Raw genomic sequence first — 14,573 nt, 5'->3', positions numbered from 1 at the left:
CAATCTGGGGGTAACAAAAACAGTTCCGGGGGTAGCACGGTGGCTCAGAGGTTAGCACTGCTGCCTCACAGCGCCAAGGACGTCTGTGTGGAGTTTCCACATTCTCCCCGTGCCTGCGTGGATTTCCTCTGGGTGCTCCGGTTTCCTCCCACAGTCCAAAGATGTGCAGGTCAGGTGAATTGGCTGTGCTAAATTGCCCGCAGTGTTAGGTGGATTTGTCAGGGGTAGATGTAGGGGAATGGGTCTATGTGGACTTATTGGGCCGAAAGGCTTGTCTCCACGCTGTGGGTAATCTAATCATAAAGTGAGATTCTGTCCTTTTATCGGTGTATACTGCATTAGCTTTTAAGATGTTTAAATTGGCGTGGTTGTTTCGATTGATTCACGGCGGGTAAACGTTCGGTTGTTCAGTTTGTCTGGCTGTTTTAAACCCCGCCTTTTCCTCCTGCCTGTTACGGACAGATCAGGCAATGATCACGCCTCCTGTCCAAGCTGACTGCTAACGAGGTTTTGAGGAGTTGCTATAAAATAGTAAATTTTATCTTAGTTGCGGACGGATGGCGTTTTTGCGTTTTAATGGTTACTTTAATCTCAAGGTTTGTGAGGGTGAATTCAGCGGGCATTTGGAAACTGACCAACTGTCGTTTCCAGTGAACCTATCAGACTCCAACAATTCTTTTCCTGCCTTTTCTTTTCCATCCGGAGCTGTTTCTCTGTGGGTTGAGGGACAGGGCTGTATCCAATCCCAGCTCTTGGGCTGGCTCTCCGTTCCCTGAAACAGAGAGCACCGCAGCAGCCTCAGTATTGACAGCAGCAGCCTGTGTATGTGTGTAACTGCGAGTTGAGGAGAATGGCTCGGACCAAGCAGACAGCGCGCAAATCCACCGGAGGGAAAGCTCCTCGCAAGCAGCTGGCGACCAAAGCGGCCCGCAAGAGCGCTCCGGCCACGGGCGGAGTGAAGAAGCCTCATCGCTACAGGCCCGGCACGGTGGCTCTGCGGGAGATCCGCCTTTACCAGAAATCCACCGAGCTGCTGATCCGCAAACTGCCCTTCCAGCGCCTGGTGCGAGAGATCGCTCAGGACTTCAAGACCGACCTGCGCTTCCAGAGCTCGGCGGTGATGGCCCTGCAGGAGGCCAGCGAGGCTTACCTGGTGGGACTGTTTGAGGACACCAACCTGTGTGCCATCCACGCCAAGCGGGTCACCAAAGACATCCAGCTGGCCCGCAGGATCCGCGGGGAGCGCGCCTAAACGGAGCCTGGCCGGCCCTGCACATTCACCAAGAGAGAGAGAGAAATACATGACGGCTTTATTCAGAGCCACTAAACCATCCAGAGAGAGCGGGAAGCGATCGCAGACGTTGGAAAATGGCTTTGAATAATATTAATGGGGGGGGGGGGCGTGACGTCAGTAAAACATTTCAGGGGAGACAGTTGAAGACACACATCGTACAAGCAGCAGTGACTAGAATATACGCTGCTGGGAAATGTTATGTAATTTTCATATCGTAGTGCAGTATTAATTCCGGATTACATCCCCTTTGTCCTCACTGTCTCCCTTGGTGTTCCCACCAGTTACAGCTGGTATGATCATTGCTGAGGAAGCTGGCGGGAAAACATGGCGCCAAATCATCAACCGTTTTCTTTCAAATTTGAAAATCCTGCCGAAATGTAGATCAGAGAAGGGAGCTTTACGCAAAACAATGCATTCGTATTTAGTCATTAATTTGCAATTTTTCTTTCGGGTAATGAGTCTAGAATCTATTTGAAGGATTCGAGATTGTCTTCGGAGAGAACCAACACTCTCATTCAGCCCTGTGAGGATTTCATGACCGTTCTTCGGCGTGAGTGCATGAAAAACGAACGCCGCCTTTAGGTATTATCTTAATACCGTGCTCCCAAATAGCAAAAGCTCCGCGTTAACAATTCCAGTCCGGCGACTGTTCTGGTTTGATCTCGGTTCGTTTTGGAAACTTCTAATCGACAGCAGAAAGCCCCATTTACACTATTCTGCAACCCAACAGAACCCAGTGGTGACACTCAGGGCTCCCACCCCAACCGGGGCTTGTCGCTCCCGGAATAATCAAATATTAGAGAGTGACTTGAGCAAATAGCACCAGTAATAAAGAAAAAAAGATTCACTGGTGTTCAATATGCTCCCGAGAGGCAGGGAGAAGAGAGGGCACATTCTCTACTCTTGGAGCCAGCGCCAAATCATCAACACCTTTCCTTCCAATTTGAAAAGCCCGCCATTTCACAAATAACGAAGTATGTTTTACATAGAAAAAGTATGTATAAAAAAGGAGAACCTTGATCAGAGGGGAATTCATCAATACTTGTTCATTAGGTTATAAATATATACTTTAGACAATCTCTCTCGCTCATCCATTTGCCTAACTGCATCTATCTCTTTCTACTTTTTTCTCTTTTCTGGACCTGAAGGACTGGCAGAAACAAAAGCATGCGCTAAGAACTGCAATCTGCAATTAATCTCTTCATTTCACATATCGAAAACACTCCGATATGTTGATTAAACATTACAGAACGTTCTTCCGGCTGAGCTCATTAATCGTCTTGAGACAATATTTTAATGTCGCCTAGCCTTTGTGCACTAGTTCTGACATCAGCAAAAGCTCCACATTTGCCATCCCAGTCCTGCAGCTGCTCTGGTTTGATCTCCGTTCATTTTGATAATCTCTCACTGACAGCAGAAAGCCTCATTGACTGGAATCGGAGAAAACAGCGCCAGAGACCCAGGTTCGAGTCTACTTGGCATAGAACGAAAGGACCGCCAATCGCAAGATGTATCTGCTCCTCGTACTCAAAGACGGAGACACGTTTCTTTTTGGTTTGCCTGGGGAGATATTCACCGTTCATATCCCACCGTGAATGGTGGCTCCGGAACTGACATTTGAAGTGCTCATCCAAATACTTTTTAAAGGTAAAGGTTTCTGGCCTCCACCACCTTCGCATGTAGTGTCTTCCAGATTTCCACCACTTGCTGAGTGAAAAGATTTTTCTGAAATTCCCTCAATATCTTTACATCTAACCCTTCAGTATAGCGAGAATCCTTACCCTTACCATATCATTACCTAAGCACCACTTGTGATTGCTCGCTCAAACAAGGGAAACAGCTTCTCTCTATTCACCCTGTCCCACACGCCTCATAAATCGCTTATACTTCAATCATGTGTTCCCACCGCAGTCATCTCTGCTCTAGAGAAAACATTCCTTTTTTTGGAAGTAATATTTGTGCTTTAATCTCAATCCCTAATATTGCGCTGGATTTATCACCGCTGCTGTCAGTCAGTTTAATGTGAATAATTTATCCTGCATCCTTAGGCGCATGCGCGATACTGCCCTTCCTCCAAAGCAGAAATGTTTCTGAGCAGAGGAACACATGCGTGATGCCCTCCCCCAGCGCTGCCATTGAGGAGCATTTACTCAGTGAGTGCAAGAGGTTTGTTTGAAACAGACCGCAATGGAGAGATCAGCGCTCAGGGAAGCGAGGGAACAGCAGGCTCCTTCCAGCAGCACATCGGGATGGGAGCCTGGGACACAGAGGGGGCTCCGAGACCGGGATTGATTCGGGGTGAGTTCAGGGAGAACCGGTGGCTGTTTATAAGAGGCCGATCGGAGCAGGAACTGGTCCCGGAACTTGGAGTGAGCGGACTGGGGGGAAGAGAGAGGCCTTTCTCGGGCTGTGTGTGGGCCTGCTGTGGGAGGCAGAACGGGAAGAAGCTGCTGTGGGATATTCTTGTGGTTTTTAATTACCTAAACTCTGATGGAAATTCATTGTTTAGCATCTATTTCATGCTGTTTGTTGCGAATAGACATTGAATAGTAGGTCATTAAAGGACAGTATATCTAAATGTGAGAGTAGTGCCTGTTGTTCTTCCTTCAACAGTTAATGTATTGGGAGCTGAATATTGAACTTGCAGATGTTGGTTAGTTTTTGTACCTTAGTAAATTGTTTTAGAGTTTCGCAAACAGAAAAACAAAGACTGGAAGGGTCTCAGAGCTAGAGTGTAACCAGTCCTTGCTCTGTTCACCTTGCCCTGTTTAAAAACAAAGAATTATCATGATCATGACCTGACCTGAATATTTCATTGATCAGTTGATGTCTTTCTATTTAGCTGATGGTGATTTACAGAAAATATCCCTCTTGTCTTCCTCCAGGCAAATGATTGATGGACCAAGACAATGTAATATTCCCTCAGTACAAAGCCAAGTGTGACCATCTGCTTCTACCAACCAGCAGGTATGTTACTGTTGTCAGATTGGAGAACATCCTTTCCACAGTCAGAGTGGATTGACTCAGATACACATTGAGCTCAATTTCCAGAGGTACACATTAAATCCAAGAGTCAAACACAAATGATGCAATATATTTTTTTGATTTCTCCCTTTACTCAATGCACAACAGCTCAGTTCCAATAAATGCCACGATACTTAGTCAATTATCATTTGCAACATCAGAAGAGGGATAGATTGTACCTTCTTATGAAATATACATTAGGAACTGTATTAACTCCACATGTAATGAAGGCAATTTTAAAGGTGAACAAACAGATCATTCTGTTACATTGTTACAGCAAGGATTTCTGAAGATATAGAAGGAAACTTTGGCATTATCAGTAACTGAGACGGACAAAATTAATCTTTTGATAAATAGAAGTCCTATGTGAAAGGCACAACAACTAAACAGTGTAAATTCCAAATAAACCTCTGAGCACAGATGCTTTTCTGCTGCAATGTGTTGCATGTACATTTGTCCATGGATCCTACAGGCACTAAAGCTAAAGAACACTGGCTGTGGACATTATTGAACTACATGTGCAGTGCCAGAGATTAACAGATATACAAACACATCCACTTTCACTGACACGAGCTGACTCCAGTGGCAATGGATAGTACCTCATTCATGTCAAGTAGCAGAAGTTTGAACACTGAAGTACAGTAACAGTTACTAAAAGTGACATATTTCAATTTGGATGACACTGTAGCACTGCGAAACACAATAACCAAGAATAAGGAGCACATTGATATCTAGTATCAGAGAGTGAATGAATCTCATTCTCACACTGAGCCTGGTGCTGATGAACACACACTTTCTCCACACTCTCACATTCTGGTTGAGGGCCTGAGTAATGCAGAAGCATTTCCATACTTTTTTAATATATGAAACACTGAATTATAAGGCATTAAACCCACCTCATAAAGTGTATCAGATCATGACATGGAGAATGGGAAACACAAGGCAACATAAAAAAAGTGTCAGTGTGATATAGACCAGTGCCATTCCTTTCAAGTGATACAGATTGGCAGCACAACAGAAAACTCACTCACACACAGCCAGTTAATGCTGAAAGGGGAAAAAAAAATGAAATTTATGCCCAGGTATTTCCAAATATGGACAGTTATAAATTGATTCACCAAATCATTAATCGCTTCAGTTAGTATCAGATGTTATATCTTAGTGTCCAGCCGCAACTGATAAAGATTACTGCATGCATAAAATATTTTTAAAAAGTCTGAATGCAATAAAATTCAGATTCATGGCAAAGATAACATTAATCCCGCAATCACAATAGGTTAGTGAATATTGATCAAGTTTATCCTAAACTCAGGCCAAAAAAACACAACTGAACATGGAAAGAAAATGAGATCCACATACTCTACCTGATGCTATTGCCCACAGAACAAAACTGGCACTATAGTTATCAAAGACAGGTAACTGCAGAAAAAATCTCAAATTAGCATTTAGAGAGAGATACTGTCAATGAGTGGATAAAGTCCAAAATCCCAACAGTTAATGGAAACTAGTATGGAGAACGGGTGAAGAACAGAATGTCCCAGTCTGGACACAAATTGGCCGAATGGCTGGATCAATTCTGTGACTCTACCATAAATGACATAATGCAGAAGAGTTTAAGTCTCAATCACAACACCCTAAAATCTACTATCACAGAATCAATCACAGTCACAGAGAATTCTTTTTCCTAAATTCATTCACGGGATGAGAGAATCACTGGCGAGGCCAGCATTTATTGCCCATCCCTAACTCCCAGGGGATAGTTATGTGTCAGCCACATTGCTGTGGGTCTGGAGACACATGTAGGCCAGACCAAGTAAGGATGGCAGCTCCTTTCCTTAAAGGACATTAGTGAACCAGATGGCAAACAAGAATTTGTCATCACTGGACTCATAGAATATTATTGGCTGTCAGTGAATTAAGCAACTTTTGATACATGAGAGTTGAAAGTGACTGGTACTGATTGAGCACTTGATTTTCGGTCACACAGCACAAACTGACAAGGTTAGCTCAATTCGTGAATTCTCATGTGGACACAACAAAAACTGTTGTGGTTCTGTTCGCCGAGCTGGGAATTTGTGTTGCAGACGTTTCATCCCCGGTCTAGGTGACATCCTTAGTGCTTGGGAGCCTCCTGTGAAGCGCTTCTGTGATGTTTCCTCCGGCATTTATAGTGATTTGTACCTGCCGCTTCCGGTTGTCAGTTCCAGCTGTCCGCTGCACCCAATATACCGGCCACTGCAGCGGACAGCTGGAACTGACAACCGGAAGCGACAGGTACAAATCACTATAAATGCCGGAGGAAACATCACAGAAGCACTTCACAGGAGGCTCCCAAGCACTGAGGATGTCACCTAGACCGGGGACGAAACGTCTGCAACACAAATTCCCAGCTCGGCGATCAGAACCACAACAACGAGCACCCGAGCTACAAATATTCTCCCCCAACTTTGAACAACAAAAATTGACAGGCGGAGATTGATTGCTCCTCTCACAGATTCACTCTGCAGAAACTGAACGGGAGAGCATGATACTTAAACACACACCCCCAAATCACCACACACACTTCAAAAACACTGGCAGGTACAATCTGATAAATGCATTTGCACATGTATAAACTAGACGTTGACAAATACAGATTCACACCTACATCCTGAGTTACACAGAGCAGAATATAACAGGGACAGATTGGTCAATCACACTCAAATGCACGTGGCAGGACATTTCAGAGGAAGATATTCTCATTCACAAAGCAGAAACTTATTGGAACAGATTGATAACACTGTTTCAAATTACTTAAATTGACATGTACGGTTTGATAATGACTTTCTCATATTCACAGGAGAAACTGACAGGTAGAGATTGATAACAGAAGAAATCAGAGTTACATTTGAGGTCTAGTGACCCTTCCTCAGAACTGAGTGTGTGCATTTTCCTAGCTGCTACATGGTCTTCTCTATTCTGGGGAAACTGAGTGTAGATTGGGTGTCCACTTTGCCAAACACCTACATTCTGTCCAGAAAACAAGACCCTGAGCTTCCACTTGCCTGCCACTTTAACACACCACCAATCCCCTGATGAACATCTCTGCCTCGGGCTTGCTGCAGAGCTCCAGCTAAAGCTCAGTGCAAGCTGGAAGAATAGTACCTCATTTTCTGGTTGGGAACACAACAGCCTTCTGGACCCAATACTGAGTTCTACAACTTTAGGGCGAGAGCTTTCCCATGTCATTACCCAGAACCTCTCACACCGGCCTTGTTATCACAAGGTCTGCTATTATACACCAACAGTCACTAACAGTCCCTGTTAATAGTGAGTCACCTTCCTTGTCTGACCATGATCTTTGGATTCTATATCAATCTACCAGTTACTCCTGACCCTTCAACATACCCTACCTTCGGCAGAAAAACTAATAATTTCCTGACTACCGTCAGTTCTCAGGAAGGGTTACTGGACTGGAAATTTTAACTCTGATTTCTGTCCACAGACTCTGTCAGACCTGCTGAGCTTTTCCAGCAAGTTGATTTTGTTTCTGGTTTCCAGCATCTGCAGTTCTTTTGATTTTCATTTAGAGATTGATAACTACGTTTTCATATTCACAGAGCAGAAACTACCAGGGAAAATTGATAACCACATTCACATGTTCACAAAAGAAAATTTGTCAGGCAAACATTGATAAATACACTCACATTTACAATTCGGACCCTGATTGGGAAGGATTCTTAATTAAACTTAACTAAACTTTCACAAAGCAAAACCTGACAGGGACTGTTAAAAACTAACTTCTCCTATTCACATAGCAGAAACTGGCAGGCTTAGATTGACAATTACCCAAACATATTCACCAAGCAGATATCCTCAGGAGGCTAAGGAAATTCACTGTGTCTATAAAGACTCTGCAAATTTTTATCGATGCACCATCTATCTGGATGTGTCACAGTGTGGTATGGCAACTGTTCTGCCCAAGAGCACAAGAAATTACAGTCAGTTGTGAACAAAGCTCAATCCATCACTGAAAGCAGCCTTCCATTCAAAAGCTCCATTTATACTTCCTCCTGTGATTGGGAAAGCAACCAACATAATCAAAGACCCATCTGACCCCGGTTCTGTGCTCCTCCACCCTGATCTGTCAGGTAGAAAATACCGAAGTTTGAATATACCGTCCAACAGTTTCAAGAACTGATTCTGTGCTGTTATTAGACTTTTGAATGGACATCTCAAATTTTAACGTTATTCTCTCTCTTTGTACCATTAACACTGTGTCCAGATTCTGTTCTATTGCTCTAATGCACTTTGTATGATATAATCTGCCTGTAAGGCACTCAAAACAATACTTTTCATTGTATCTCTGTACATGTGACAATAATAAAGCAGATCAAATCAAGTGGATAACTACGCTCACATGTCACAGAATCTGAGAGGTACAGGTTGATAGCTACAGTCACACAACCTGACAGGAAAAGATGAATAAATATTCAAACCCTGACATTACAGCACCTGACAGGAAGGATTGATAACTAAACTCTCTTCTTCACAAAGCAGAAATTGATAGTGACAGATGAAAGCTCAGCTCACACATACACATAGCATAAAATGGCAGGAATTGACAATTACACAGACATATTCACCGAGCAGAAACTGACAGCTATAGATTGATAACTATATTTATGTATTCACACAGCAGAGTCTGAAAGGTACAGCTTGATAATTACACTCTCACTTTGACAAAGAAGAAATTGACAGGTAGAGAATGATAACTGTACTAGTCACATCTTTAAAGATGTTTGTGTTGCTTTTTCTTTTAGTGGGCGGCACGGTGGCACAGTGGTTAGCACTGCTGCCTCACAGCGCCTGAGACCCGGGTTCAATTCCCGCCTCAGGCGACTGACTGTGTGGAGTTTGCACGTTCTCCCCGTGTCTGCGTGGGTTTCCTCCGGGTGCTCCGGTTTCCTCCCACAGTCCAAAAGATGTGCAGGGTCAGGTGAATTGGCCATGCTAAATTGCCCGTAGTGTTAGGTAAGGGGTAAATGTAGGGGTATGGGTGGGTTTCGCTTCGGCGGGTCGGTGTGGACTTGTTGGGCCGAAGGGCCTGTTTCCACACTGTAATGTAATCTAATCTAATCTAATCTTCCACATATTGACAGGGACAGATTGGTGTTGACTCTCTCAAACTGATGTAGTAGAAACAGATTGACAATGACACTCTGGTGTCAAATAGCAAAACCTGACAGGTACTGTTTGATAATTGCACTGAGAAATTGATTATAGCTAAAACTGACAGGTGGAGATCAATATCTACATTCACACAGAAGATATTGACAGGTACAAATTGATAACTGCATTTAATATTCATACAGCAGAAACTGGCAGGGAGATACTGAGAATGACACACCCGTTCTCAAAGCTGAAACTGACAGGTTCAGGTTGATAACTACACTGTCAGATACACAGCAGAAACTGTTCGGGAAAGATTGTTAAGTAAATTCACGCATTCACAACGACAGAAACTGACGGGTATATATTGATAAGTAAACTCACACATCCCCATCAGTGAAGCACATAGGGACTGATCCTATTTATTTAAAATGTATTATCAATCAGTCTCTGCCAGTTTCTACTATGTGGATATGAGTTCAGTTATCAATCTATACCTGTCAGTTTATACTATGTGAATGTCTGAATGTAGTCATCAATCTGTCCCTGTCACTCTCTCGTAAAATACATTTTGGACATTGCAGAGAGTGACAGGGAGAGATTGATAACTATATTAACTCTCACATTTGCACGGCCTATACTGACAGGTATAGGTTGACAGCCGTACTCCCACGTTCACCTCGCAGGAACTGACAGGTATGGATTGATAAGGAAACTCTCAAGTCCCTATACAAACTTGTATTGGGTAGCCCCATTGTGGAGCTGTAGAGATATTGGTTAGTAGCTGGTTCTCAGTGAATTGGTATAGATTTCTTTTGTTACAATCACCAGACAAAGAGCAACTCATGTCAGACCTGTAGTTCTTTTTGAAATGCTGACTTGAAAGAAACACAGCCTCATGATTATAAAATGAATATTACATTGAAAGGTTTGATACTGTCAAACTCACTTAATGTTGACTTACAGGGGATGTCTCTTCTCTCTTCTTCCAGACAATTACATGAAGGAGCAAGACAATGTAACATCCCCTCGGTACGAAGCCAAGTGTGATCAGTTCCTTCTAACAAACAGCAGGTATGTTATCGCTGTCAGACTGAAAAACATACTTTCCACAGTCACAGAGCAGTTGAATTAGATACACATGGAACTCAATTTCTAGAGAAAGGTTTTCACAAGAATAGTCAAATACCACCAAGTAATTATAACTTTTTTTATCCCTCTCCATTCTCAATTCACATCACCTGATTTCCAAGAAATGTTATCATTCACAGCCATTGAGTCATCGAGACGTACAGCACTGAAGCAGACTCTTTGGTCCTACTCATCCATGCCAACCAGATGTCAGAAACTAATCTAGTCCCATTTGCCAGCACTTGACCCATATCCCTTTGAACCTTCCTATTCATGGACCCATCCAGATGCCTTTTAAATGTTGTAATTGTACCAGCTTCCTCCACTTCCTCTGGCAGCTCATTCCTTACTCATACCATCTTATGCGTGAAAAAGTTGCTGCTTAGATCCATTTAAAATTTTTCCCCATTTACCTTAAACCTATGCCTCTAGTTTTGTACTCCCCCAACTCAGGGAAGAGACATTGTCCCTCATGATTTTATAAACCTCTATGTGTTCAGCCTCACTCTAAAGCTCAAATCGTCCAACCCTGACAAATTCCTTGTAAATCTTTTCTGAACCCTTCAACATTTCACAATATCCTTCCAATACGAAGGAGACCAGTATTGCATGCACTATTCCAAAACTAGCCTCAGCAATGACCTGCACAGCCACAACATGACCTCCCAACTCCTATACTCGATGCACTTACCAATGAAGAAAACATACAAAATGCCTTCTTCACTGTCCTATCTACTTGTGACTCCACTTTCAAAGAGCTATGAACCTGCATTCCAAGGTCTCTTTGTTCAGCAACACTCCCCACGATCTTACCATTAAGTGTACAAGTCCTGCCCTGATTTGCCTTTCCAAAATATAGCACCCCAGATTTATTTGAATAAAACTCCATCTCCCACTCCTCAGCCCATTGGCCCATCTGATCAAGACCTTGTTGTACTTTGAAGGAACCTTCTTTGCTGTCCAATTTTGGTGTCATCTGCAAACTTATTAACTATACCTGCTATGTTCAAATCCAAATCATTCACATAAATGATGAAAAGTAGTGGATCCAACACTGATACTGGTGGCACACCACTGGTCACAGCCCTCCAGTCTGAAAAGCAGCTCTCCTCCACCACCACCCCCATCTTCTACCATTGAGCAAGTACCATGAAATCTAACCTTGGTACACAATCTCCCATGATTAACCTCTTCGAACACCTTACTGAAGGCCATATAGGTCACAGCCACCACTCTGACCTCATCAGTCCTTTGTTACTTCTTCAAAACAACTCATTCAAATTCATGACATGTTTTCCGATGCACAAAGCCATGCTGACTATCCCAAAGCAGTCCTTGCCTTACCAAATGCATGTCAATCCTGTCTCTCAGGATTTTCTCCAACATTTTGCCCACCACCAATATCAGACTCACTGGTCTACAGTTCCCTGGCTTTTCCTTACTACCTTTCTTAAATAGTGACACCACATTAACAATCTTCCAGTCATCCAGCACCTCACCTGCGACTATCAATGATAAAAATATCTCAGCAAGGTGCCCAGCAATCACTTCCCTACCTTCCTACAGAATCCGAGGGTGCATCTGATCAGGTCTTGAGGATTTATCCACTTTTATGCATTTCAAGACATCCGGCACTTTCTCCTCTGTAATATGGACATTTTTCAACATGTCGCTATCTATTTTCCCACATTCTATTATCTTCCATGTCCTCCTTCACAGTGAACACTGATGCAAAATACTCATTTAGTATCTTCCCCATCTCCTACGGCTCCACGCATCAGGTGCCTTGCTGATCTTTGAGAGGCCCTATTCTCTCCCGAGTGACTGTTTTGTCCTTAATCTATTTCTAAAAACTCTTTGCATTCTCCTTTCTTCTATTTGCCAAAGCTATCTCATGTCCCCTTTTTGCCCTCAGGATTTCTCTCTTAAGGATACTCCTATGATCTTTATACTCTGAGGATTCACTCAATTTCTTCTGTCTATACCTGACATATGCTTCATTTTTTCTTAACCAAAACCTCAATTTCTCTCGTCATCCCACATTCCCTACACCTACCAGCCTTTCCTTTCACCCAAACAGGAATATACTAACTCTGGACTCTTGTTATCGCAGTTTGAAGGCTTCCCATTTCCCAGCGTTCACTTTACCTCCAAACATCTGCCCCCATTCAGCTTTTGAAAGTTCTTGTCTAATGCTGTCAAAATTAGCCTTCCTCCAATTTCGAACTTCAGCTTTTAGATCCGGTCTGTCCTTTTCCATCACTATTTAAAAACAAACAGATTTATGGTTGCTGGCTCCAAACTGCTCCCCCACAGACACCTCAGTCACCTGCTTTGCCTTATTTCCCAGGACGAGGTCAAATTTTGCATCTTCTCTAGCAGGAACATCCACATACTAAATCAGAAACTTTCCTTGTACACACTTAATAAATTCCTCTCCTTCTAAACCCTTAACACTACAGCAGTCCCTGTCTACATTTGGAATGTTAAAATCCCCTACCATAACCACCGTATTATTCTTACAGAGAACTGAAATCTCCTTGCAAATTTGTTTCTGAATTTCTTGATGAATATCAGAGAGACTATAATGCAATCCCAATAAGATGACCATCCCTTTCTTATTTCTCAGTACCATCCAAATAACTTCCTGGATATATTCCCAGGAATATCGTCCCTAAGTACAGTAGTAATGCTATCCCTTATCAAAACTGCCACTCCCCTCCACTCTCGCCCCCACTTTCTAAGCTTCCAGTAGCATTTGTATCCTGGAACATGAAGCTCCTTCTCTCAGAACATTTACATGTTGATTAAGAAATTTTCTTCGAATTTTAAAAGTCTCTTCCCCATCCAAGACTTTAACACAATGGTACTTCCAGACAATGTTTGTAAAAACCGACTATTACAGCCTTTATATTCTTACATATATCTGAAATCTGTGTATATTTGTTCCTCAGTTTCCTTCTGACTGTTGGGCCTATAGTACAGTCCCATCATGGTGATTATCCCCTTCTTATTTTAACCCAGATATTTTCACTGGATGGTCTTTCTCAGAAATATTTTCTCTAGTTAGAGCAGCAATGTTTTCCTTAATCAAAAACACCACTCCACCTTCTCTTTTAACTGCCTTTCTATCCTTCCTATATCCCCCTCGTACTTTGATAATCTATTGAATACAGACCCAGAGTTATCTTCAATTGCTGTTTTTCAGACAAGTCCATCATCCTGAGGTCTTTCTTGTAAATATATGCTGGGCTCCCTCCAACACAAGTACACCCTTCCCGAGATAACGGGCCCAAAGCTGGTCACAATATTCCAAATGCAGTCTGACCAGAGATAATAGAGCCTCAGCAGTACATCTCTGCTCTTGTATTGTAACCACCTTGAAATAAATGTTAAAGTGGCATTTGCCTTCCAAACTGCCAACTGAACCTGCCAGTTTACCTTAAGAGAATTCCTGAACTAGGACTCCCAAGGTCCCTTGCTTTTGAGATTTCTGAAGCCTTTCCCTGTTCAGAATGTTATCAACATCTTTATTCCTTCTACCAGAGTGCATAACCTCACAATTTCCCACATTGTATTTCATCTGTCACTTCTTTGTCCACTCTTGCAGCCTGTCCAAATCCTTCTACACCCTCCGCACCTCCTCAGCACTACCTGCCTCTCCACTGACATCTATCCCATGTGCAAACGTGTAAGAATATCCTCAGTTCCTTCGTCCAGATCATTAAGGCATAACATGAGTAGTTGTGGTCCCAACACTGACCCCTGTGGACGTCCATGAGTCACCGGCTGCCATTCTGTAAAAGACCCTTTTATCCTGACTCTCTGCCTTCTGCCAAGCAGCCAATTCTCTGCCTTTACTTTGTTTAGCAGCCTGCTGTGTGGTACCTTATCAAAGGCCTTCTGGAAATGCAAATCGATTACACCCACTGGCTCTGTGTTGTCTAACTTGCTTCTAACTTCCTCAAAGAAT

At 42.9% G+C, this 14,573-nt stretch overlaps 3 protein-coding genes across 11 annotated transcripts in view; 2 read left to right on the top strand and 1 right to left on the bottom strand.

Moving 5' to 3' along the window:
* The window catches only part of LOC122544532 (histone H1.01-like), a 179,340-nt gene that overhangs the window by 110,756 nt on the left and 54,011 nt on the right, over positions 1-14,573 (bottom strand). The window lies entirely within an intron of this gene.
* The window catches only part of LOC122544643 (histone H1-like), a 36,629-nt gene that overhangs the window by 1,341 nt on the left and 20,715 nt on the right, over positions 1-14,573 (top strand). For 7 of the 9 annotated variants that reach the window (XM_087984884.1, XM_087984888.1, XM_087984885.1 and 4 more), the window contains exons 2-3: positions 4,180-4,261; positions 10,462-10,543. Coding sequence is in view for 3 of the 9 variants with exons in the window: in XM_087984885.1 (XP_087841011.1) it covers positions 4,180-4,191 (12 nt within the window). In the remaining 6 variants the exon portion in view is untranslated. The remainder of the gene's footprint in view (positions 1-4,179; positions 4,262-10,461; positions 10,544-14,573) is intronic. The other 2 variants (XM_087984886.1, XM_087984882.1) reach the window with 1 other exon arrangement.
* LOC148135529 (histone H3-like) lies at positions 607-3,936 on the top strand. Its single transcript, XM_087984890.1, has 3 exons — positions 607-2,941; positions 3,343-3,592; positions 3,908-3,936. Exon 1 carries the CDS (start codon positions 851-853, stop codon positions 1,250-1,252), a length of 402 nt encoding a protein of 133 aa, XP_087841016.1. The 5' UTR covers positions 607-850; the 3' UTR covers positions 1,253-2,941; positions 3,343-3,592; positions 3,908-3,936.

Source organism: Chiloscyllium plagiosum, unplaced genomic scaffold (assembly GCF_037043375.1).
Source record: "Chiloscyllium plagiosum isolate Xiang-an unplaced genomic scaffold, Cpla_swu_hap1 HiC_scaffold_49, whole genome shotgun sequence".
NCBI lineage: Eukaryota > Metazoa > Chordata > Chondrichthyes > Orectolobiformes > Hemiscylliidae > Chiloscyllium > Chiloscyllium plagiosum.
Note: the sequence above shows the minus strand (reverse complement) of the source record. Positions and strands in the feature narration are given on the sequence as shown.

Excerpts from the sequence above, each read along its gene's own strand:
- LOC148135529 (XM_087984890.1), top strand. The coding sequence starts at position 851 with ATGGCTCGGACCAAGCAGACAGCGCGCAAATCCACCGGAGGGAAAGCT.